Source organism: Capricornis sumatraensis, chromosome 9 (genome assembly GCF_032405125.1).
Source record: "Capricornis sumatraensis isolate serow.1 chromosome 9, serow.2, whole genome shotgun sequence".
In the NCBI taxonomy this organism is placed as follows: Eukaryota; Metazoa; Chordata; class Mammalia; order Artiodactyla; family Bovidae; genus Capricornis; species Capricornis sumatraensis.
In genome coordinates this window covers 13,237,669-13,261,390 of record NC_091077.1, presented here as the reverse complement: position 1 = coordinate 13,261,390, position 23,722 = coordinate 13,237,669, and the positions used below count along the sequence as shown (strand labels likewise).

The 23,722-nt window shown below is 51.7% G+C and overlaps 1 protein-coding gene across 2 annotated transcripts; it reads right to left on the bottom strand.

Moving 5' to 3' along the window:
• Positions 1–8,147: 8,147 nt before the first annotated feature.
• Positions 8,148–23,363, bottom strand: MAN2B1 (mannosidase alpha class 2B member 1). 2 transcript variants are annotated; one of them, XM_068979672.1, is made up of 24 exons: positions 23,171–23,363; positions 22,382–22,484; positions 22,032–22,205; positions 21,476–21,669; positions 20,699–20,831; positions 20,333–20,478; positions 19,423–19,539; positions 16,248–16,333; positions 16,044–16,164; positions 15,886–15,964; positions 15,596–15,705; positions 15,246–15,353; positions 14,837–14,953; positions 13,921–14,067; positions 12,757–12,854; positions 12,550–12,667; positions 10,879–10,997; positions 10,697–10,798; positions 10,438–10,525; positions 10,182–10,262; positions 9,525–9,752; positions 8,936–9,091; positions 8,742–8,844; positions 8,148–8,373 (listed from the first exon to the last, which is right to left on the bottom strand). In XM_068979672.1, the coding sequence occupies exons 1-24, from the start codon at positions 23,330–23,332 to the stop codon at positions 8,264–8,266; spliced, it is 3,000 nt and encodes a 999-aa protein (XP_068835773.1). In that variant the 5' UTR covers positions 23,333–23,363; the 3' UTR covers positions 8,148–8,263. The 2 variants fall into 2 exon arrangements, with proteins under 2 accessions (XP_068835773.1, XP_068835774.1); XM_068979673.1 differs by having other exon boundaries at positions 16,248–16,327.
• Between the last annotated feature and the right edge of the window lie 359 nt (positions 23,364–23,722).

The window sequence follows — 23,722 nt, the reverse complement described above, 5'->3', positions numbered from 1 at the left end:
TCTTCCTTATATTTCTATCCCTAATTCTTTCATTTGTCTGTGTCCCCAGATTAAATCTTTATATACTTTGTGTCCAAAAATATAAACTAATAATTTTAAAAATTTATTAGTTTTTTAAATTATATAGAAAATACAAGGTGTTACAAACCAAAGCTACAATAACATTAGCTTCTACACTAATTTTTATTTTTATTTGTTTTTATTTATTTTTTTAATTGCTTTACGGAATTTTATTGTTTCCTGTCAAACCTACACTAATTTTTAAAGTATTAGTCTCATAAATCATGTAGGAAATAAAAAGTGGACTTACAAAGTGTTGTTATAATAATACCAGGCAGGTTTTTTTGCTTTTTCTTTTTTTGGCCACACCACACCCTTATGGCAGAAAATGAAGAGGAACTAAAAAGCCTCTTGATGAAAGTGAAAGAGGAGAGTGAAAAAGTTGGCTTTAAGCTCAACATTCAGAAAACAAAGATTATGGCACCCAGTCCCATCACTTCATGGGAAATAGATGGGGAGACAGTGTCAGACTTTATTTTTGGGAGCTCCAAAATCACTGCAGATGGTGACTGCAGCCATGAAATTAAAAGACACTTGTCCATCAGCAGATGAGTGGATAAGAAAGCTGTGGTACATATACACAATGGAGTATTACTCAGCCGTTAAAAAGAATACATTTGAATCAGTTCTGATCAGATGGATGAAACTGGAGCCAATTATACAGAGTGAAGTAAGTCAGAAAGAAAAACACCAATACAGTATACTAACACATATATATGGAAATTAGAAAGATGGCAATGACGACCCTGTATGCAAGACAGCAAAAAAGACACAGATGTGTATAACGGACTTTTGGACTCAGAGGGAGAGGGAGAGGGTGGGATGATTTGGGAGAATGGCATTGTAACATGTATACTATCATGTAAGAATCGAATCGCCAGTCTATGTCCAATGCAGGATACAGCATGCCTGGGGCTGGTGCACGGTGATGACCCAGAGAGATGTTATGGGGAGGGAGGTGGGAGGGGAGTTCATGTTTCGGAACACATGTACACCCATGGTGGATTCATGTCAATGTACGGCAAAACCAATACAGTATTGTAAAGTAAAATAAAGTAAAAATAAAAATTAAAAAGAAAAAGAAATAAATAAATAAAAGACGCTTACTCCTTGGAAGAAAAGTTATGACCAACCTAAATAGCATATTCAAAAGCAGAGACATTACTTTGCCGACTAAGGTCCGTCTAGTCAAGGCTATGGCTTTTCCACTGGTCGTGTACGGATGTGAGAGTTGGACTGTGAAGAAAGCTGAGCGCTGAAGAATTAATGCTTTTGAACTGTGGTGTTGGAGAAGACTCTTGAGAGTCCCCTGGACTGCAAGGAGATCCAACCAGTCCATTCTGAAGGAGATCAGCCCTGGGATTTCTTTGGAAGGAATGATGCTAAAGCTGAAACTCCAGTACTTTGGCCACTTCATGCGAAGAGTTGACTCGTTGGAAAAGACTCTGATGCTGGGAGGGATTAAGGGCAGGAGGAGAAGGGGATAACAGAGGATGAGATGGCTAGATGGCATCACTGACTTGATGGACGTGAGTCTGAGTGAACTCCAGGAGTTGGTGATGGACAGCGAGGCCTGGCATGCTGCGATTCATGGGGTCGCAAAAAGTCGGACATGACTGAGCGACTGAACTGAACTGAACTGATAGGACATCTGAGATCTTAGTTCCCCAACCAGGGAAAGAACTCACGCTCCCTGGAGGGCAAGTGCAGACTCTTAACCACTGGACTGCCAGAGAAGTCCCATGGTGACCCCTTCTTGAGGGGAATTGGAAACATCTTCAAGGGATAAATATGAAAACTTGAACTACATGAGCCCATAGCCAGGACAAGGATGGTCTCTCCAGCCTCCAGGGCCAGTCAGAGCTGATCACAGCCTGGGGAGGGGAACTTAGAAATGTTTGGAGGAATGTCCCCTAACTACCAGGCCTGACCTGGGCTGTGGACAGGACCCGGGCACTCTGCTACAGCAGCTGGAGGGCCTCTATGGCTCGATGACTAATTACTACAGAGAGACTTTGAAAATGTTTCAGGTGGCGGATTCAACAAATAGGACACACATGTGACTGTAGTTCTGGTGTAGGAAGCTGACCCAGGGCCTTCCTGCCCTCAGAAAACATTTTCAAGATGTTTGGGTCTCCCTGAGGACAGTTGCCTGCCAGGAACCACCCCACCCCCACCCCCGCCCCATTCCTCTGTTGCAGCCCCCTAAAGACTCAGCCTTCTGAGGGAGACTTAGAAACTTTGGTGGAACTTCTGAAAGAGTCAGTTCTTAGGTAGGTTGATAAGTCTGGGGTCCCCAAGGAGGAGAATGGGGTCCAGGGCTCTCAAGGAGGAGAAAAGGACAAACTGTTTTTCTACATTGTTTTGTCTTAGTCAATATAATGATGTATCTTGCTGAGGACATGTATCTCCTTAACAAGACCCTTCTGACTAATCTTGTTATCTTAAAATAATAAGATTATCTTGTTGTGGGAGTGGGTCTGGTAAGACCTTTCTATTGTTAGCTCTAATCTTGTTAATTTAAGATGTCTATTGTGGGAGTGGGTCTGGTAAAAATATATAAGGCCTTGATAAGACTAGCTAGCTAGTGGGGCACTCTCCTTCCCCCTTCTGATGTCTGTATCAGAAGCCTTCCATCCCTCTTCTGATGTCTATGTCAGAAACTTTCTCTGCCCCTTTTTATACTTTAATAAAACTCTGCTACACAAAAGCTCTTGACTGATCAAGCCTGGTCCCTAGTCCCAAAGCTAAATCTTCTTCAGAGATCATGAATCTGATATTGTTCACCATATGCTATCACCTCCCTGGTGGTTCAGTGGCTAAGACTCCACACTCCCAATGCTGGAGGCTGCATTCAATCCCTGGTCAGGGAACTAGATCCCATATACCACAACTAAGGGTTTGCATGGCTCAACGAAACATTCCGCATGCTACTGTAATAAAAATTAATTTTAAAAACAACATTTTGCGTGCCACAACTAAAAAAGATCTGCCTCCCACAACTAAGACCCTGGTGTAGCCAAATAAATTAATTATTTTAAAAAGAAAGTTTTTGGAAAGCTTACAGGGAAATGAAGTCCCCAGGGAAAATTATTGGAACCTCCTTGACCTTCTGGGGGCCAGGGCTACACCCTCACCCCAGGACGAATTGGAAATGATTTCAACTGCTACTTCAGATGATCAAGCATCTCCTGGTTGACCTGGAATGGTCTCTGCCACTGGAAGGAGGCTTGCAAAGGTTTGGGGGGAGTGTCCAAGAATAGGCACTCCACTCCAGTACTCTTGCCTGGAAAATCCCATGAACAGAGGAGCCTGGCCGCTGCAGTCCATGGGGTCGACTCCAGTTGGACACTGGGTGCCCTATCTCCGCCTCCCAGTTCCCTCCTCAAGAGGGAAAATTTTCTGGACGCACATCCAGCAACAGTGCCCTGCGCGATCCTGGCGCCAAGAGGAGGACCTAGAAAATTCTCAGCAGGCGCTCCCAACAATCCAGCACCAGGTGGGAATGCGGCCAAGCCCAGGGCTCCCAAATCCTGGTCACCTGAAACGCCTCAAGTCGGTCCTCCCTGGTGATGGGGACAACCGTGCGCCAGTCACCTTGCCCATGCAGTTCCCAGGTGGCCCTCTCCTTTATACTGCAGTGACAGACTCAGAGGAGCCCTTGTTCGGAGTCAGAGAGGGTTCGTATAACTGCGCGGGCGGCCTCATGGAACTCGCCCTTGGGCTAGGCGTTCATCCCACTTCAGCCAAGCTCCTGGGACGATATAAAAATGGCCGTCAGGTGGCGCCCGACAACCAGCGCAACCTGGACAGACCTGCACCCTAGATATCACCTCTCCTGGGTCTCACTGGAACAGTGTACCTCAGCTCAGCAGCCCGAGGATGACCTGGTGGGACTGGGACACCATCCATGGAACTCCTTAGACGGCCGAGACTGATCACCACCAAAGGGGGGTTTAGTCATTTTTGAGGAGGCATCCCCGTATTAAAAAAAACTAAGACCATGGCATGTGGTCTCTCGCCCCACGGGCAAATAGAAAGGAAAAAAGTGAAAGCAGTGACAGATTTTATTTTCCTGGGCTCCAAAATCACTGCAGACAGTGACTGCAGCCATGAAATTCAAAGACACTTGCCCCTTGGAAGGAAAGCTATGACAAACCTGTGACTCAGCTTTCTCCAGGGCCTCCCAGACCACCTCAGTTCTGTCTCCCCTTCTCAGGAGGGCTTAAAAATATTTAGGGGGGCACCCCTGGTGACCCAACCCCACACAGGACTTCCCCCAAACCCTGGACACCCACCAAGGTGGTCCCTAGCCCGCCTGGTCCCTGCCTCTCTCCAGAGGAGGAGTTGGAAACACATGTGGTGAACATGGCCCATCAGTGACCTTGGCTAGGCCCAGAATGTCCTCCTGGGGCCTCCCTGATGGCTAGGATCAGCTGTCTCCTCCAAAGGATGATTTAGAAAAATGGAGGGGGGCTGTGGAGAGTGCCTCCAGCAACTGGGCCACACAGGTATCTGCAAGTGAAGTGGGAGCCCTCAAAGCCGAAGCCAGTGGCCTTCATTCAGGACTTCCCCGGTGGCTCAGACGGTAAAGCGTCTGCCTCCAATGCGGGAGACCCGGGTTCAGTCCCTGGGTCGGGAAGATCCCCTGGAGAAGGAAATGGCAATCCACTCCAGTATTCTTGCCTGGTAAGTCCCATGGACAGAGGAACCTGGTGGGCTACAGTCCACGAGGTCACAAAAGAGTCAGACACGACTGAGCATGCACACACTCCAGTGACCAGGCCTCAAGTGGGTCCTTAGGTGGACCTGGGGCACTGGTTAGTCCAGGCCCCAGACAGGCCATGGGCATTCCTATATAGCCTGGGTTGGCCCCAGTCTAGTGAGGAAGACTTAGAGATATTTTCAAAAGGCAATCTTGAAGGTTGGCACCAACACAGAACCACCACGGGCTGGTGTGCCCTCACCCAGCCTCTCTGGGTCTATGCCCTTGCTCAGGATGGAAGGATGCAATGACCAGGGCGCAATGGTCCCACTCCACAGAACACATGGGTCGTCCAGTCCAGTCTACACCACCAGAGAGGACTAGACACATTTTGGCTGGGCACCTCTTAAGATCGGGTCCCACGCACAACCACTGGCATGCCAAGGCCCCCACCCAGAACTCCCTGACTAGCCTGGAGCCTGTTCACACTAGATCAGGACTTAGAAATGTTGCAGGGGTAGGTTTCTGCCAACAGGGACCCACACTGGACAGCAGCTGGGTTGCTGTGCCCTTGGGCCTCCGTCTGGCCCAGGCCTTCGCCTCCACGAAAGGTCACATAAACTTTTCAGGAAGTGGTCTCAATGACCGAGACCAAAGCCCATGAGCCCATGACCATGGGCTAGAATGTTCAGTGCAGGCCATTGCCTCTATTTTCTTTCTTAATTTTTATTCATTTCTTGGGCTCTGCTGGGTCTTCATTGCCTTGCAGGCTTTTCTCTAGTGGCAAGCAGGGGCTGCTCTCCAGCTGCAGTGCGCAGGCTTCTCTTGCTGTGGAGCGCCGGCACGCGGGCTCAGTAGTTGCAGCACGCGGGCTCAGTAGTTGGGACTGCTCCTCGGCATGTGGATTCTTCCTAAACCAGGGATCAAACCCATGTCTCCTGCATTGGCAGGCAGATTCTTTATCACTGACCCACCAGGGAAGCCCAGGTTGTTGCCTCTTTGAATGGGGACATGGATATGTTTTCAGGAGGCACCACCAGGTGCCATGAGTCCAATACCAGGACCCATGCAGAACCACAGCCTGGCCCAGACACCCATCCTGAGCCTCTCTGGCTAGCCTGTGCCTGTCCCCACCACCAAGGACACCTTGGGGAGGTTTTCAGGAATGCATCAGTGATTGGGCTCTAGGCAGGACTGAGGAAGGACCCAGGGTGACCCCCATGGGTCTCCCTGGATCCAGGTCGCCCTGGATTTGGATACATTTTTAGAAGGCAAATGGATAATCAGACACGAAATGCTATCCCTGGGGCAAACACCCTGGCCCAGATGGATCCCTGCCTCCAGAGGAATACTTACAAGCAGTTTTGATGGGCGCTTCTTATGATAGGGCCTGATGCAGGACAGCAGATAGCCCTGGGGCACATGCCCCCAGACTGTGCTGGCCAGCTCTTCCTCTCCTGGAAGGAAACTAAAACTCCTGGGGATGGCTATTCCCTGGTGGCCCAGTGATTAGGACTTGGCGCTTTCACTGTTATGGCCCTGGATTCAATCCAGGGGAATTCAAGTCTGGGAAACATGAACCTCCCTGGTGATCCAGTGGGTAGGGCTCTGTGCTACCAACACAGGGGGTCCCGTTTGGATCCTTGGTCAGGGAAGTGGATCCCACATACCTCAACTGGGAGTTCACATGCCACAATTAAGATCCTACACAGACTCCCCTGGTGGCACAGTGCATAAGAATCCACCTGCCAGTACAGAGAACATGAGTTTGATCCCTAGTTCAGGAAGATATCACATGCCACGGGGCAACTAAACACGTGTGCCACAACTACTGAGCCCGATGCTGCAACTAGTGGAGCCCACGCGTTCTAGAGCCCGTGCTCCACAACATGAGAAGCCACCAGAGAAAGAAGCCCCTGCACTGAAACGAACGGTAGTCCTCACACCTCAGCTAGAGAAAGCCCGCACCAAAGCAGTGGAGACCCAGCAGAGCCAAAAATAAATAATTTTTAAAATACTTAATAACAATAATAAAGATCCTGCAAGTTGCAAATAAGACCTGGAACAGCCAAACTAAAAAAAAAGTCTGGAGAAGGTACATCCATCTGGAGATGGTACACCCAGTGATTGGACCACATGCAGGATGGCAATTAGACTTGGATGCCCTCCTGAGGCCTCTCTGGTTCATCTGTCTACAGGGAGACTTAGAAAACTTTTCAAGAGGTGCATCTGGCACCCAGATCCCATCTGTGATCTGCCCAGGGGCTCCAAGCTGGCCCAGGTCCATGCCTGTTACCCGCCCAAGGAGGTTGTAGACATACCTTCTGGAGGCACATCTGACAATCAGGGGCCTAAGCATCCAAACACTGGTCTCTATGTGGGCTGCAGGTGGGCATGGCAATCCCTTCCCAGCCTCCAGACCGCCTTCAAGGGACCCACACAAAACTGTACTGACTTCCTTTCAATTCTAAGCCTCAGGTCTCCTTCCTCTGAAACAGACTCCAGAATACTCCAGAACACCAGAACCAGGGCATGCCAGGCTCTCTGCCTGTCTCCTGGGAGGCCCTCGTCTCCAGCCCACCTGTCCAAGGCCTAGCTTTGGAACCTGCCTCTGATTCTTCTTTCACACCCTGCCCCGCCAAGGACCTCTGAGATTTCCCACCTTCAGGGCCCCAAGGTAGAGTTTGGGAGGCCTGCAGGGTATGTCTGGCTTTCTGGGCCCAGGACAAGCCAATACAAACCTGTCCTCAGTGGCTTGCCAAAACAGCTGTGCCAGGGATCTCCTTGGCAGTCCAGTGGTTAGGATTCAGTGCTTTCACTGCCATGGCCCTGGGGTTCAATCCCTGATCTGGGAACTAAGACCCCACAAGGCACAAGGGGTGGAAAAAATAAAAAATAAACAAAAACACAGCTGTGTCACAGCCCTAGGGGATGGAAGAGTGAAGCAGGAGTGGAGGATGGTGTGGTGGGTGGGCTGGGATGCGAACTGTGTCGACTATGGTCTGAGAATTCAGGCCAGCAAATGGCCTTCCCGAAAGGACTCGGGTCAAGGGTCAGCTAGGATTTGCTGACCTCGTGTTTTTGTGTTTAGTCACTCAGTCATGTCCAACTCTTTGTGACCCCATGGACTGTATCCAGCTGGGGTCCTCTGTCCATGGAATTTTCCAGAGAAGACTACTAGAGCAGGTTACCATTTCCCACTCCAGGGATCTTCCCGACCTAGGATCGAACCCATGTCTCCTGCATTGGCAGACAGATTCTTACCACTGTGCCACCTGGGAAGCCCATGCTGACCTTTCTGGATCATAAATTCCATTGCCCTCAAAAAAAAAAAAGGAAACCCACACTCAGTCACACCTTGACTTGAGTCTTGGTAGTGACATTTTAATGGCTTTCACTGGTGGTAGCGACAGCAACAGGAGAAGGGGGAGAGTTAGCTCCGTCCCCGGAGGAGAGAGAATTCAGGCTCGCAGCGGGGCATCTTGTATCCAGTTGGGTCTAGCCGTCCTCTTCCCATTGGACCGAAGCCAAGAAGGTACGGATTTCCATGGGATGCAGCGTGATGGTGGCGGAGACCAGACGGGAAGGAGGAGGATGGGGTGTGGGGCCTGGGGAGGTGGGGCGGAGACGTGAGGGGTGCAGACTTCCTCCGCCTGAACACCCTCTGTGCGCCCTCCCCTGAACACAAACATACCGCCTTAAATCTTTCCCCAGGCCCTCACTCCCAGACCCTTCAACTGTGTCCCAGAGCCTAGATACCACCGCCAGATGCTCGAATCTTTCCGCAGTGCCTGGGCACTGTCCTCACACCCACAAGTCCCACCCCCAAGGCCCGTCGAGCCACATCACTCCCTTACCTAAATCTGAACACCGACTGACTCAGACCCTCCAAGCTCTATACCTGGACCTGGTCAACATTCTCGCACCTCCCACACTGCCTCCCACCCTCCCATCCCCGCTCCGGGCAGGCGCCTACCCGTGTCTGTTGTCCACTGGAGCCTGGAGGCGTAGGCCAGGAGCTGGTTGGCCGCCAGCGTGGTCTCCCGCAGGTGGGTGATGGTGAAGGCGGAGAACAAGTTCTGCGGGCAGTGAAGGGGCCCGGATGAGTTGAGACAAAGCGGGGTTCCCCCTCCCTCCTCTCCCCAGTCGCCTTCCCACCTCTGTCCTCACCATCAAGTCCAGGGTCACCGGGGCGCTCAAGTTGCGGCCCGAGTCCTCCCCTACGGCGAACTGGTGCTCTAAGCGCAGCAGCAGCGTCTCCCGGCCCCAGCGGGCCAATGTGAGCAGACGTACTGAGGGTGGCAGCTCCCGGCGGAGCCCTGAGAACTGAAGGAAAGCGCGGGGCGGGGCGGGGCTGAGCTGGGAGGGGCGGGGCTGAGGCTTCAGGAGGCGGAGATTCAGCGCAGAGGGGCGGGCCTTGGCCCGCGCTCAGGAGGCGGGGCTCAGCCAGGACTGGGAAGACTGAGCCAATGAGGGGACCGGGCGGTACCAGGTTAGCGGCAGAACGGTTCTCTTCCCTGACAGAGTTAGGACTGGGCTGAAGCCGGGAGAGAGACGTTGTGTGTGAGAGGGTTGGGCCGAGACTGCTGGGGTGACCGCGCTGAGCTAAGCGAACATGATTCGCTTATGTCCTCCCCAGGACCAGTAGGAACTGGCGAGGTAGGTCTCAGTTAAACCTAGAAAAACCCGCCCTCAACCCCGCCCCTCCCTCCGCAGGCTTCCTTAGGGTCCTCTTTCTGCCAGCCCCGCAGCTCCTCACCTGCGTGCGTGGGGCTCTCTCGAGGCGATACCGCGCCCCGCCACCTGGAGCCAGCACCACCTGCGGGGCCAGGACCTCCATCTCCGCCTGTAACCGGTGGCTGGCGGCCGCAGTCCCCTTCTTATCCAACAGCACAAGGTGACGCCCTCGCACCCAAAGCCCCGACCCCTCCCTGTTCAGCGGCTCCCCAACTCCGCGTGCATCGTCCTTCAGCAGCCTTCGGTGCACCTGCGGGGAGAGTGACCAAGAGAGAGTGAGGGTTCCTGTAGCCAATTTCTGGCCCGGGAACCGGGTGAAAGTATGTGGGGATTTCAAGGGGAAAAAAAAGAATATTTGGGGGAACAGTTGAGGATGAAGGGAACGTAGGGGGTCCCATGTAAACGTGGGGATCCGACCTAACGACGGGCTAGGGCAGAGGGCGGTAAGGATCTAATGGGGGCAGGCACAGGGCAAATCAGGGCCTGGAGGGGAGGTCTGGGTAGGGATTGCATAAAAGCACGTAGTCAATGTCTCACAGAGGAATGGAGAGTTCAGCTTAGCGGGGACCACAAACAGAGGGGTGCACCTAGCAAAAGAAACTAGCTTCAAGGTGCTGTAGAGGGCAGGAAGGGAACTGGTGGAAGGACCCTGACTTAGATGGGGGCTCAGGCCACTAACCATGAGTTCCAAGGAGCCATCTGTCAGGCTACTGCCCCCCTGGGACCGGTCAGTCAGCACAGTCAGCTGCATGTTCCCATCCTGGGGGGTAAAGGGTGAGTGAGGGGCTGCACTGCTGGCCAGCCCCGGCTCCCAGGCAGGCCCCACAGGGACGGTGGAGACTGCTGAGGACAGTTGGGAGATGTCAAGAACAGGTGAACTCCACTCTGTAAAGGGGTGTCAGGAAGAAGTGGGGAGCAGGGTGGGGGATGGGTACCGTGATGTAAATGCGGCTGTTGACTGGATAGTAATTTCCAGCCACGGGTTCAGTCTGGTTCAGCTTCCAGGTAGGTCTATAATCCCGCCTGGGGTGGGGTGGGATTTGATCAGGCCTGGAGTCTGGCTCCCCTCCCCCCACTCACCCACTCCTCCTTCATCCTCTCCCTCCCACAGTCATTAGGATCAGCAGATGCCCCCTCACCGCCCTGGGCCCCAGCATACCACAGACCACCCCTCGATGCCCCCAGTCTCTCCACCTCCTCTCCAGGATCTCCCGGCCATTGCTGTCAGTGTAGAAGAGTCCACCTGTCGCCAATCCAGTGTCAAAGCGACTGATGACCTCCTTCCCCCAGCCGTCTCTATACCCGATGGGATGGCAAGGTGGTGAGCTTCACTTTAACCTCACTTTGCCCTTCCCCCAGCCCCCAACCCCGCTCACCCCACAGGTATTGGCCCCACTGTCCACTCCAGCTCCAGGTGCCGTTGTCTGGGATACAGGCGAATCACCTGGGAACACCAGGCTGAGAAGTTCTGGTGTACTTCCTGCACCAAGGATGCCTGTGGGCACATGGGAGTGGGAGCAGGTGTAAGCATGCACCTGAGCAGAGGTGAGCCCTGCAAATGTCTACCCCAGCTGTGAAGATCACAAAGGCCTACGTCAGGGTCAACCCCACTAATAGCTTTGGAGCCCGACCCACCTTCCCTACCTGCTTAGGTGTGATGCCCACACTTTATACTTCAGTCATTGCCATGTAAGTTTTTTTTGAGTTTGGCATACATTCTTGCTGCCCGTGCATGTGTGCTAAGTCGTTTCAGTTGTATATAAACTCTTTGCAACCCTACGGACTATAGCCCACTAGGCTCCTCTGTCCATGGGATTCTCTAGGCAAGAATACTGGAGTGGGTAGCCATGCCTTCCTCCGGGGGATCTTCCCAACCCAGGGATCAAACCCACATCTCTTACGTTTCCTGCATTGGCAGGTGGGTTCTTTACCACTAGTGCCACCTGGGAAGCCCCACCATTACCCTATCTCCCCTCCTTAGAGTAGGATTTGCACATGGCTTCCTGGAATAGACTGTATTTTTCAGTCCTCCCTGAGGCTTGCAGTAGCTGTGTGACCATGTTTGCCTACTGGAAACTGATCAAAGTGTTACGAACAAACTTCCTTGCCCCTTCCTCTCTTCCACTGGCTCAAATGTAAATGTGATGGCTGGAGCTTGAGCAGCCATCTTAGGCCATGAAGTGGAAGGTGAATGTACAGAAGGCAGAGCAGTTAAGTTAGAAAGGAGGACTTTGCTGGCAGTTCAGAGGTTAAGACTCTGTACTTCCGCTGCAGGGGGCACAGGTTCAATCTCTGGTTGGGGAACTAATATCCCACATGCCATGTGCAGCTCAGCCAAAATAATAAAAAATAAGATAGAAGGGACATAGATGATTATTGGATGATCCCACCTGCCTAGACTTTCTATTAGATGAAAAGAAACTTCCATCTTGTTTTAGGCATGGTTATTTGAGTAACTGTTACAACAGGCAAAACTGTATCCTAACACAGTGACCCAGGTATGCGGGTATTCACTCATATGAGACTTGCCATCACCTGCCCCACTCCCTCCCTAAGAGGAAACATCAGTGAGATGCCTCAGGAAACCTGCAAGCATGAGCCGCTGATTCCAACTAGATGCACCCTCAGATATCCATTCTAAGTGAGAATCACCCAAGCCCTATCCAAGAGTGAACCCTCAAATCACCCTAGATAAAATCCCTTCCTATCACAGATCCCTGATGAAATTTTCAGGCAGTTACACCTGACTCTGCACATTCAGGGGCCAAACAGGAACAGCCTACCACCAGTTTCAAAGCTAAGTACAATCTTGATCCCCACGACAGACGTGAAATGCCTTTCTATAGGCCTCCATGGCATAACTGTCATACAACCAGCTATGACTATCAACCCTGTGTGACAATCCTCAAGTATTCCCCTCTGCTCTTAGCCTTCTTATCTGTTGGAGATGTAAATCCTCCCCACCACCCCTCATAAGGCACATTACCCTCCACATGCACCCCACCCCACACGCCCTGTCCCCAAGTGCCCACTCTTGGCCCCCTGACCTTCACAAGGTGGGTCTGAGCCCAGCGGCTCACGAACAGTGGTTTGTTCTGGTTGGGTCTGAAGATGTAGGCGCCGGAGGCCTGGGAGCTTAGATTGTTACCTGTACTGGCGTTGTACCTGGGGCCAGGGCAGGTGAGAGTCAGACAAGGGACCTCAGCTCTGCTCACACCACGCCCCGCCCCCCCACCCTCGTGGTCCTCTCTCACCAATAGAAGGCTTGGCGAACAGGCAGCAAGAGATTCTGCTCCAGGTTCTCCAATTCCATCAAGAGCCCTGTGTCAGGGTCAAACCTAGCCCGGAGGTACTGGGCAGGAAAGGGTGGACAGGCATTAATGACCATCACTTCAGCTAATGGCTCTTCCCAGAGCTCAGGAGCAAACACTGGTGTTGGGCAGGAAGGATCACGTTTCTGAAATGCTGAATTAAAGACTGCAAAGTGGGAATTCCCTGGCAGACAGATGATTTAGACTCCCAACTTGCATGGTAGAGGGAGAGTGTTCAATCCCGGGTGGGGAAAATAAGATCCACCCACCCTTCCCTCCTCTCTCTCTCTCATTCTGCATCACTGTTAGCAAATTCTAACAGCTCCATTTTCTACCTTATCCTTAATCTGACCACTTCTCCCCGCCTCCATGGCCTTTCCTTCCCCATCTGCTTGGGACCCAGGCTGCTTGTGCAACTGAAAGAGGAACCACAAGGCCAGCACCCAAGATTTTTAGGGCCCATGGAAATGTATAAATCTCAATTTCTTTTAGGATCAGAAGAAAACTTGAATGAAGTAATAATGAATACATCAGGTCGAAGTCTCATGGTTACTATTCATATTCATACTATCATGAAATATAATTTTTAGCATTTTTCTCTGGAAGGAGGGACCCACAAAGGCTAATGCTAGGACCTACAACAGCCTTAATGCAACCATTTCTCCTGTGATTCCTTCACAGCAAAAGAGTTCTCCCCTCTGCTGGCCCTTAAGGCCCACACGATCTGACTTGTCACCTCCCCCCATCCCCAACACCTGGCTTCAGTCACAATGAGTGTTCCCTGAACACCCAACACCCTTCCAATTGAGGGTGCTCCCTGCCTGCCTGGATCTCTCTTACCCCAAATGGCCACACAGCTACCTCCTCCATGTCTCTGACATGCCTCACTGAATTTGCAAACCCCTACCTCCATCAGCTCTGACATTTCTATCAAATGTCACCCAAGGGTCCTCATAAGAGCCCCAAGAGAGGACACTGAGAACATACAATGGAGGCCTGATGACACGAGGCCATAAACTTCAGACCCACTGACCCACAGTCTGTGTGGCTTACTGCCACGTCTCAAAACTCACCCAGAAACGGAACAGGGTCTGAATAGGGTCTCACCTCATTCTGGATGACCAAGTCACGGGACCAGGACTTCTGAGGGCTTTGGTCAGGCATCTGGGATACTGAGTAGATGCTGAAGCCCAGGGCAGGCACTAAGGCTGAGAAAAGCAGCTCCTGACTGTCTGAGCTGGGAATGGTCACCACCTCAGGTAAGGGAGGAAGGAAACCAAGTCAAGAAGCTGGGAGGACATGCATGGAGCCACACCACACAAACATGAGGAGGTTAAGGAGTCACAACTGTCAGGCAGGGTGGGAGTGTCAGAAATGCTGAGTTAAAGATTGCAAAGAGGGAAGTCCCTGGCAGTCCAGTGGTTAGACTCCACATCCACTGCAGGGGACACGAGTTTGATCCCTGGTGGGGGAACTAAGATCTTGCCAGGTGCATGGCCAAAAAAAAGGGAAAAAGATTCCAAGATTCAGAAGGTGGGAAATCTACTAGGAGAGTGACCTACTGTAGGAGGTGGGAGAAGTGAGGGAGTAAGTGTGGAAAGAGACTCTTGAGACAGGAGAAGAAGGGAAAAACAGATTCTGGAGGGAAGAAGTGGTTAGGAGGGAGAGGTCCTCAGGATGAGGAGAATATTCATAAACAGGAAATTTTTTCACAGGGAGATATTCACAAGGGGGAGATACTCGTAGGCAAGGGGGGGGAATGTTCCCAAGGGGGTATGATTTAAAGGGGCAGAGGGGAAAAGTATTTAGAGGAAGAGACAGTAATGGGCAGATGATATTCATGGAGGAGGAGATATCCCTGAAAGGGAGGGGTCCATGGGAGAAGACATCCGTGGAGGGAGATAATCTCAGGGGAAATGTCCATGGGGGTAAAGGAGAAATGCCCATGGCAGGAGGTTTCCAAGGGGGTAGGTATTCATCAAGTGTGCTATACAGGAAGAAATATTTGTGGAAATGGGCTCACATCGCTGGGCACAGCTTTGCCACCGGGGTCCCTCACGAGGTAGACGTGTTTGCTGACAGGTAGCCGCACCATCCAGTCCACTTTCCGCCCTAGGGGGTTATAAACGATCACCTGGAACTGGGGTGGGATGTTCAGAGCAGACACGGGTCACAACAGGCCTTCTGCAAACCCACCCACGTGTGCAGCAAGGTCCCTGGGTGAGTCAAGCCTCCAAGTGGTGCATTGGTCCCCGTCCTGCCCCAGCTTCACTGAGCCCTCAAATATCTTGCCCCCGAGTGCTCAGTAACCAGCTGAGCCCATCAGCCCCTCCTCCTTTTCACCCGGCCCAGAGGTTTCTCTGGTTCTCGTTCCACCCACCACCCACGGGATCTGCCCCCGGCCCCGCCTCTCCCGCTCCAGGCCGGCTCACTCTTTCTGCTGTCTGGGTGAGCGGACAAATGCTGATGTTGAGCTTGCGACAAAAAGCGAAGTCCTCCTTCAAGCCACTGAGATGCGCCAGCGCATTGCTCATGAGAACCTGGGGAGGCGTGTAAAGCAAAAGGTCCACCCTGGACGCCCCTGCCGTTCTCCTCGCGATCCCGCTCTCAGCCCCGCCCCTGCCTCTCTCAGTCCCTCCTTCCACAAGCCCCGCCCACGAGCCCTTCTGGCGGCCACTCTGTTGGTTTTTCGACCACGCCCCTTCCTAGGTCCGCCCCCACCCTACCCCGTTTCCAGGCCGTCCCTTCCTGTCTCCGCCTCCCCCAGGCTCCACCCTCGCACCTGACAAGGCCTCCAGCCTTCTGAAAGCTGGCGGGCATAATCGTCAGCCACGTGCTGCCGGGAGGTACCACTGACTGCATCGTGGTGCTGGAGCACCGCCATTGCCTCATCTGTAGGCAGACGGTGAGCCTGAGTGAGGTCTCCGCAGGACTCTCGGCCCAGACCCCAAGGACACGCGAAAAGTCTTGCACGGGCAGGCTGGGTTCTTAAAGGCTTCAAGCAAGGGGCAGCAGAAGTCCGGAGTCCAGCTTAGTCCCACCCTGCTGTCCCCTCGCCCGCCGGACACCTACTGAGGGGTGCACTGTCCCCGGAGCCATAGGGTCCCACGTTGGCTGCCGGACCCGCCAGCGCCTCCAGCTGGTTGCACACCTGTGGAGCAGGTGGTATATTGGGGCACCAGTCCTGTCAGGACCCCTGGGCCAGCCCCTGGAGCCTGGCGTCCACCTACCTGCAGGAAATTATAGCTGAGGCGCTCGTAGCGTTTGAGGGCAGGCCGGCTGGAAAAGTAACCGGTCCAGAACATGTGGGGGCCATCAGCGTAGGGGAAGAAGTCATCCTTTTTCACTGACCTGCAGCAGCAGAGACACTGGGGGCAGGGCCACGACGCACAGGGCATGCCAACCCCCCGAGGCTCCCCAGTCCCCCCAAATACCAGTTGAGTTTGGCCTTGTTCAGCTCCCAGAGGTAACAGGCCGGAGTGGAGTAGAGAACATTGACGCGGCTCCCGTTGGCCTGTTGCTGAGGGGAGGTGTGCCTATGTGAGCCCTCAGGAGCCCTTCCCGGGTGGGCCACAGGTGTGCACATGCACACAAACACAGGCACACACATTCGTGCATCCGGTTGGTTCAAAGTTTCTCTCTTTTTTTAAATACACAGTTAGAGTACAAGCCAATGGCTAAGTGTGAAAATGAATATTGGCCGAAGCTAATTACCAGCCTGGCCTGGAAACAAATTCAGGGATGCAAGAATAAACCTGAGATTTTACTAAACTTTCAATAATTCCAATTTTATTACTTAAAACTTGCATGGAGAAATGAAATATATGACATTCTAGGGGAGGAATAATAATTTATCAGCACTGCAAGATTATTGCCAAATGACACAACTGTTATAATGAATGAAGGCTCACTTTCAACTGAGGGAGGTAGAGGAACAAGGTGACCTCCATGAGTTAAAGGATGTTTGTTCTGCTCAAGTTGTGTCCCCAGTGCCTTGTACCCAGTAGGTGCTCAGTAAACACTTGAATGACCTAGAGAACATTATACTTAGTGAAGTAAGTCAGAGAAAGACAGATACCATATGATATCACTTATATGTGGACTCTAAAAAATAATACAAGGGAATCTATATAGAAAACAGCCTTAAAGGTATAGAAAACAAATTTATGTTCACCTAACAGGAAAGGAAGGGGGGAAGGGATAAACTAGGAGTACGGGATTATCAGATACAAACTATACATACACTAGAAAGCAACAAGGATTTACTGTATTTAGTGTCTTATAATAACCTATAGCAGAAAATAATCTGAAACAATATATAGATATAACTGAATCATTTTGCTGTATACGTGAAGCTAACACAATATTGTAAATCAATATGTGCTTGCTAAGGCACTTCACTCATGTCCAACTCTTTCTGATCCTATGGACTGTAGCGCACCAGGCTCCTCTGTCCATGGGATTCTCTGAGCAAGAATACTAGAGTGGGTTGCCATGTTCTCCTCCAAGGGATCTTCCCGACCCAGGTATAGAACCCATGTCTCTTACGTCTCCTGCATTGGCAGGTGGACTCTTTACCACTAGCCTGCCACCTGGGAAGCCCTGTAAATCATCTACACTTCAATTTAAAAAATAAACATTTGAGTGAATGAGGGAAATGCACAGGACTTCATGACTTTATATGCAAACACATTTCTATTAATACATTGCTGAACAAACACTCATATACACATTTACACACAATGTTCACTCAACAAACAATTCCTTAATATGCTCAAGATTGTGGACACAATCTATAACCAGCAGCCAGCCCTGCCCTCATGGAATTCATAGCCAAGGGCAGAGGAGAGAGACTGGTCAGTTGACTACATTCAGTCTAGATGTAACATCACAGATATTTGTGGGCAGTCCTGTGAGCCCAGAGGAAAAAGCAAGCTCTCCAACTAGGGCCTAGTGAAGGATTCCTGGAGAAAAAGACATTGCAACTGGTGTCTCAAAGAAGAAACAGAAGTTTTTCAGCCCCAAGTAATAATAATAAACAATCCTAACACTTATTATTTACCTGGCGCTGTTCTATTGGTCTGTGCAAGCTCATTAAACTTTCATCTTAACTACTGTCTGTAAAATAGATAACTAATAAGGACCTGCTGTATAGCACAGGGAACTCTACTCAATACTCTGTAGTGACCTATATGGGAAAAGAACCTAAAACAGAGTGGATATACTGCTACTCCCTCTCTATTCTGCCTTTGACTTTAGTTTCTTATTGCTTCTCTCTCTGACTCTATGAAAGAAACTGGCATCCAGCCCTTGACAAGGTTATTTCGAGACATTCGTCTGCCATCTTCTCGGTCAGACGGCTTTCTGAATAAAGCTGTATTCCTTGCCTCAAAAATAAAAAAATTTTAAAATGTGGATATGTATATGTAAAACTGATTCACTTTGCTGTATACCTGAAATTAACACAACATTATAAATCAACTCTACTCCAATAAACATTTTTTTAAAAAGAAAATAGCCCTATCAGGTGGGAACCACCACTGTGCCCATTTCCTAGATAAGAAAATTGAAGCACTGAGTGCTGAAAAACATTACTCAAGGTCACAGAGTCAGTAAGTGGAAAAATCAGGCTTTGAACAAAGGAACTTCATCTCCAGTAATGAAGATGTCAATGAAGTGTGTGAACGAGTAAGCAGGAGAAAAACCAAGTATGACACTATGAACTCCTGGTAGCTAGGAACATAGGTATTTGCAGGAGGAAGTGGTCAAGATGTTGAAAGCTCCTCAGAGACCAGGGGCTTGGGGAGGACTGGGAAATGTCATCTGGAAGGCCTTTGGCGACAGAGCTGAGAACTGTTTTTGGTGAAACAGCAGTGCAGCGGGTGGTAAAAAGTGAAGACATTAAAGATGGTGCCAGTAGACAATTCTGGGGATGGAAGTGATGGGACAGGGGATATGAGGTTCTGTGCTAACGGGAGAGGGACTGCCTGCCCACACTGCCACAGGCCATTTACAGGGGCCACAACAACACCTCCTTGGTAAGCAGAATAATGGCCACCCAAAGATGTCCACGTCCTGCTCCCCAGAACCTGTGACTGTTAGGTTACATGGTAAAAGGGAATTAAAACTGCAGAATTAAGGCTGTTAATCAGCTGACTTTAAAACATTATCCTGGATTATCTAGCGGGCCCAATGTAATCACAAAGTTATCTTAAAGTGGAAGAGGGAGGGTAAAGAAGTAAGAGTGAGAAAAAAAGATATGATAACAGAGGCAGACAGCTGCTACCTTGCTGGCTTTGAAGATGGAGGAGGATGCCGTGAACCAAGGAATGTGGACAGCCTCTAGAAGCTGGATGAGGCAAGGAGACTTTCCCCTAGAGCTTCCAGAAGAACACAGCCCTGCTGACATCTTGATTTTAGCCCAGTGAGACCCATGTCAGACTTGTGACCTACAGAATTGTAAGGTAATATGCTTGCTGTTGTTTTAAGCCACTAAGTTTGTGATAGCTTATTAAAATATAAAAAAACTAAGATACCACCTATAGATAATGTATGTGACCCAAGGCCCTGGGATACAAATACAGGTGCCCACGGGGCAGGCACACTCACCTGGGCATTGACCAACTGGATGAGCTTGTCAAGATTTTTGAACCACATGTTGGCATTCTCGTACTGGAAGTCTGAGCCCATGGTCATCACAGTGTGTTTGGTACGGTAGAGCTTACCCTGCAAGCAAGATGGGGGTATCCTCAGGCTAGGGTGTCCTGGGCCACCCCTGTGAACAGCTGTGTCTTGGTATATATGTGGTCAAGAATGTGAACACACAGGGCTTCCCTGGTGGCTCAGTGGTAAAGACTCTGCCTGCCAATGCAGAAGACATGGGTTCGATCCCTGATCTGGGAAGAACCCACATGCCTCAGAACAACTAAGCCCTGCACCACAACTATTGAGCCTGTGCTCTAGAGCCTGGGAGCTGCAACTACTGAAGCTCAAGAGCCTTAGAGCCCATGCTCCACAACAACAGAAGCCGCCGAAATGAGAAGCCCAAGTATCACAACTAGAGATTAGCCCCCACTTGCTGAAACTAGAAAAATGTCCGCACAGGAACGAAGACCCAGAACAGCCAAAAATAAATGAATAAAATTATTTTTTAAAAAATAAAAAGAATGTGAGTGCACAGAAGCATGGGTGGTAGGGGTGGAAGTGTGTCACATGGGAGCGGAGGGACACACAGAAAAAGAGCCACAAGCGGTTGAGGAATTCTCTTGGGCCTACCACCCAGACATGGGTACTGAGGTCCTGTGCCATGCTGTCTAGCAAACATGGTGGGGATGTGCTCTGGCGAAGGGGTCCACCTTCCTAATCAGAAATGCACACAAATCCAGGAACAAGGTATGGTGATGGTGAATGGAATTTTACCTTCCCCCAGTGAAGGTGAGGAAATGTTGGGGACTGTCTGGGCTGATGGAAGGGCCCAGTGCATGTACACTAGAGGCATAGGTTCTGGACACCCGGTTACCTGGTCAGTGGCCAACTTCAGGAAGTGATGGACCAGCTCCTTTGCGTTGTACTCCGGGCTGCGCACGTCCTCCACAAAGGGCTTGTCGGCACACAGCATGTCCCAGCACAGACCTTCTGGCGGGCTGTACATGTTGGGGAGCACACCTGCGGACCACATTAGGCTCAGGGGGTGGTCATGGCCCCTAGACCTACCAGGCCTCACCAGGGATGGATTTCAGAATTTGCCAAGCCCAGTGCAAACTGCAAATGGTGGGCCCATGTTCATAAACTACTAAGAATTTTAAGACAATGATAGCAGACTATAAATCAAGCCCAGGGCCCTTCTGAGCACGGGGGCGGCCCTCTTTCCACTCTGCCACCTTACTGGTGAAGAGGTCGGCGGTGGGAGGCTTCAGGCTGGCGCTGGCCCGCCACACCTGCTCCATCTGCAACGCCGTTTCCCGCACTTTCTTGTCTTGATAATCCAGGCGTCCAAAGAAGAAGCCGTCAAAACCCATCTGGAGATGGGGCAGGATGATGAGTGGGTTGGGAAAACAAGAGAGGGCAGGAGGAGTAAGGGACCAGTCCTCTCATCACCAACCACCAACCTCTCAAGCACAGGGAGAAAAACCAAGTCAAAGACCAGGGAGGCCCTCCAGTTCATTTCAAAGGTTGGGGAAGGTCAGAAGCTCTGCGGGAGCGCCGGGAGAGAGCAAGTCCAACGCTACAACCCACCTCCACCTTCCCCAGGTCTAGGAGCCATTCCCCCTTCCGCAGCTTAGCAAGGGAAGGGGGATGGTCATGGCACAGGTAATGAAGCCGGCTGAAAAACCGCAGGCCCTAACCAGCCAGCCAGCTTGGCCAAGAGCCAGGATCAGAACAAACTGGGTGGAATCAGGGGAGGGGGAAGACTCAGCTGGACAAGGGAGGCTGGGGTGTATGGGGATAAGTGATGAGGGTCAACCTAGGCTAGGACAGAGCAGAGCCAAGGCCAGAGCAAAAAAAGAATGGAATTCACAGGTCACCCAAGAGGCAGGGTCTTAAGCGGCGAGAGGGCCAGGGGTAGGGCCTGGTTCCGGTGAACCTGCAGAAAGGGGCGGGACTTGGATGACAGAGGAGGAGTCAGAAAGAATAAAGGGGCGGGCCCAAGAGATCTGAAAACCTGAGCGAACAGTGAGGCTTGCTCCCGAGAGTGGCCGAATGGGTCGATGTGCCAGGCCACACGGGGGCGCCCGTCGCTGCCGAACGTCTCCTCCAGGAAGCGCAGCCCGAGTGTCATCTGGTCGATGATGGCTCCGTAGTGAGTGGTCGCCTCATCGTTCATCACCCAGCCACCGTTGGCAAACTCTAGGCGTCCTGTGCCGGGAGGGGAAAAGTCCGAGTCAGTTGTCAGGGCCAGGAGTGGGGCCAGGGTTGGTGATGCCAGGGACGAGACCTGCCTAAATGACCAGGCCTGAGAGGAGAAGGGTCAGGGGTCACTCTCAGGCCAGTCTAAGTGAGCTATGGAACAGAAGGCCCCCTTGCACAGCAAGCTTTCTAGAGGATTCACTGGAGGTGGGGTCTTACAGGATGTTTAGGAGTTCTCCAGAAAAGGGAAATTCCAGGCAGGTGCAGCCACATAGAGGCTGCACATGGCAAGATAAAATCTCAGAAGCCAGGGTGCTAGAGATAGCAGCTGGGCTGGGCTTCCTCTTTTCACTTCCTGAGGGGAGGCTCACCCTGGCGCACCAGGTCCCGCACGATTTTCTGTGTTGCATTTGTCTGCTGGTGCCACCAACGCGAGAAGAAGGCAATTTCCACATAGATGAAGCGGCGGGTGGGATCCGCCAGCAAGGAAGAGATGACGGAGTCTAGGATGTACTGTACGCCCGCCTGCTGGATGTTATTGTAGACTGTGGGCACAGGGGTCAGGCAATCAGGAATCAGCAAGCCAAGGGAAACATTCTTAGACACAGGAGCCCAAGCTGGGTGTTGCCCCACCCTGATTGTCCAGGCCTGAAAAGGAATTTGAAGGGCTCTGCGGGACCATGGGAGTCCCAGGGGTCACTCCCCACCCTCCCCTACTCACTGCCGTAAAAGTACTGGTCCACCGTCTTGAGCCAGCCGACATCATCGTGTGTGTGAGGCACCAGGTGTACATTCAGCATGTCTGGCTTCACCTTTGGGCATGTCTGCACAGGGACCCCAAACACACCTCACTCTGTCAGTAACCCCAAGGTTAAGAGGCAGGCTGCAGTAGGGAGTTGGGAGGATATAAGGCAAGTTTTGATCCAGAAGCAAGTGACTTAGGTGGGGATGGGCTCCCCCAAGAAGGACACACATAGTTGTGCCATAGATGTACTTCCCAATTGACAGAACTTCTCAGAGCACCTCTCGTGCATGCCCTGAGGAAATACTAGTAGTAGCTAATGTTTATCAATAATTTGTTAATACCAAGCAGCCACCCTGGGACCTGAGGGCAACATTATCTCCAGTTTTCAGATGAGAATACAGAGGATCAGAGAAGTGAAGTGACTTGGCCAAGGTAACACAGCCAGCAAGTGGAGAAGCCAGGTTAGAACTTCAGGCAGCTGACTTCCAACTCTCAACCAGTCCCCATCACACTTACAGCCCGCTCATGTGAATGCTTGCAAAGTCCAGGTAAGCCAACCCACAGAAGCAAGAGACAGACACAGACAGCTCCGTTCTCAGACTAACACAGCCAGTGTTCTCAGTAACACAAAGCATGAACCAGATCACACTGTCATATTAGCAACCATTCACTGGGCACCCACAAAACAGACCCACTCACACCTCCGGACTCTACTGGAAGCTTCACTATGGCTCTTGTACATTTCCGCTAGCGGGCCGCGCTTACCTTGTATCCCGCCGCCCAAGCGCAGGGCGCCGCTAGGAACAAAACGAAGAGGAAGGAGAGAGGCGGGAGCGGTGGCCGCGGCGCGCGGAAGCTCGTCCGGGATTCTACCGCGCCCCGGCAGCCGCCGGGGCGAACCCCAGAAGGCCGCGCGTCACCAACCATGGCTCTGCAGCCGCCGCCGCCTCGGCCTCCGCCTCCCGGGGTTCTCCGGCCAGGCCAAGGCCGGGTAAATGCTCCGCCTCCAGAACCCGACTTGGCCAATGGGCACAGGCGGGGGCGTGCCCGAGGCGTGACCAGGTCCATCACGAGACCAATGCGGCAGCTCTGGGTACAGCTGGGGGCACTAGCAGCGAAGGCGCTGGCGCGTCACATCCTCAGGGTGCTGCTTTGGCCAGTGAAGCCTTTAGGGTCTTGTGGCCTGTGTGTGACCGGAGTGCCCTATAGTGTCCCCCTCCCCACCACCGACGCATAAGTCTCAGGTTTTCCCGCGGATGCTGAGTTTGCCTTGGAGGTGTTGCCTAGGATTCTAGGGTATTCCATCGACCTTCACGG

Coding starts and splice junctions, on each gene's coding strand:
- MAN2B1 (XM_068979672.1), bottom strand. CDS start 23,332: ATGGTTGGTGACGCGCGGCCTTCTGGGGTTCGCCCCGGCGGCTGCCGG. Junction 10,799..10,878: donor GTGGGGCCAATACCTGTGGG/GTGAGCGGGGTT, acceptor CATCGGGTATAG/AGACGGCTGGGGGAAGGAGG. Junction 8,374..8,741: donor CCAGTGGACAACAGACACGG/GTAGGCGCCTGC, acceptor CCACCTCCCCAG/GCCCCACACCCCATCCTCCT.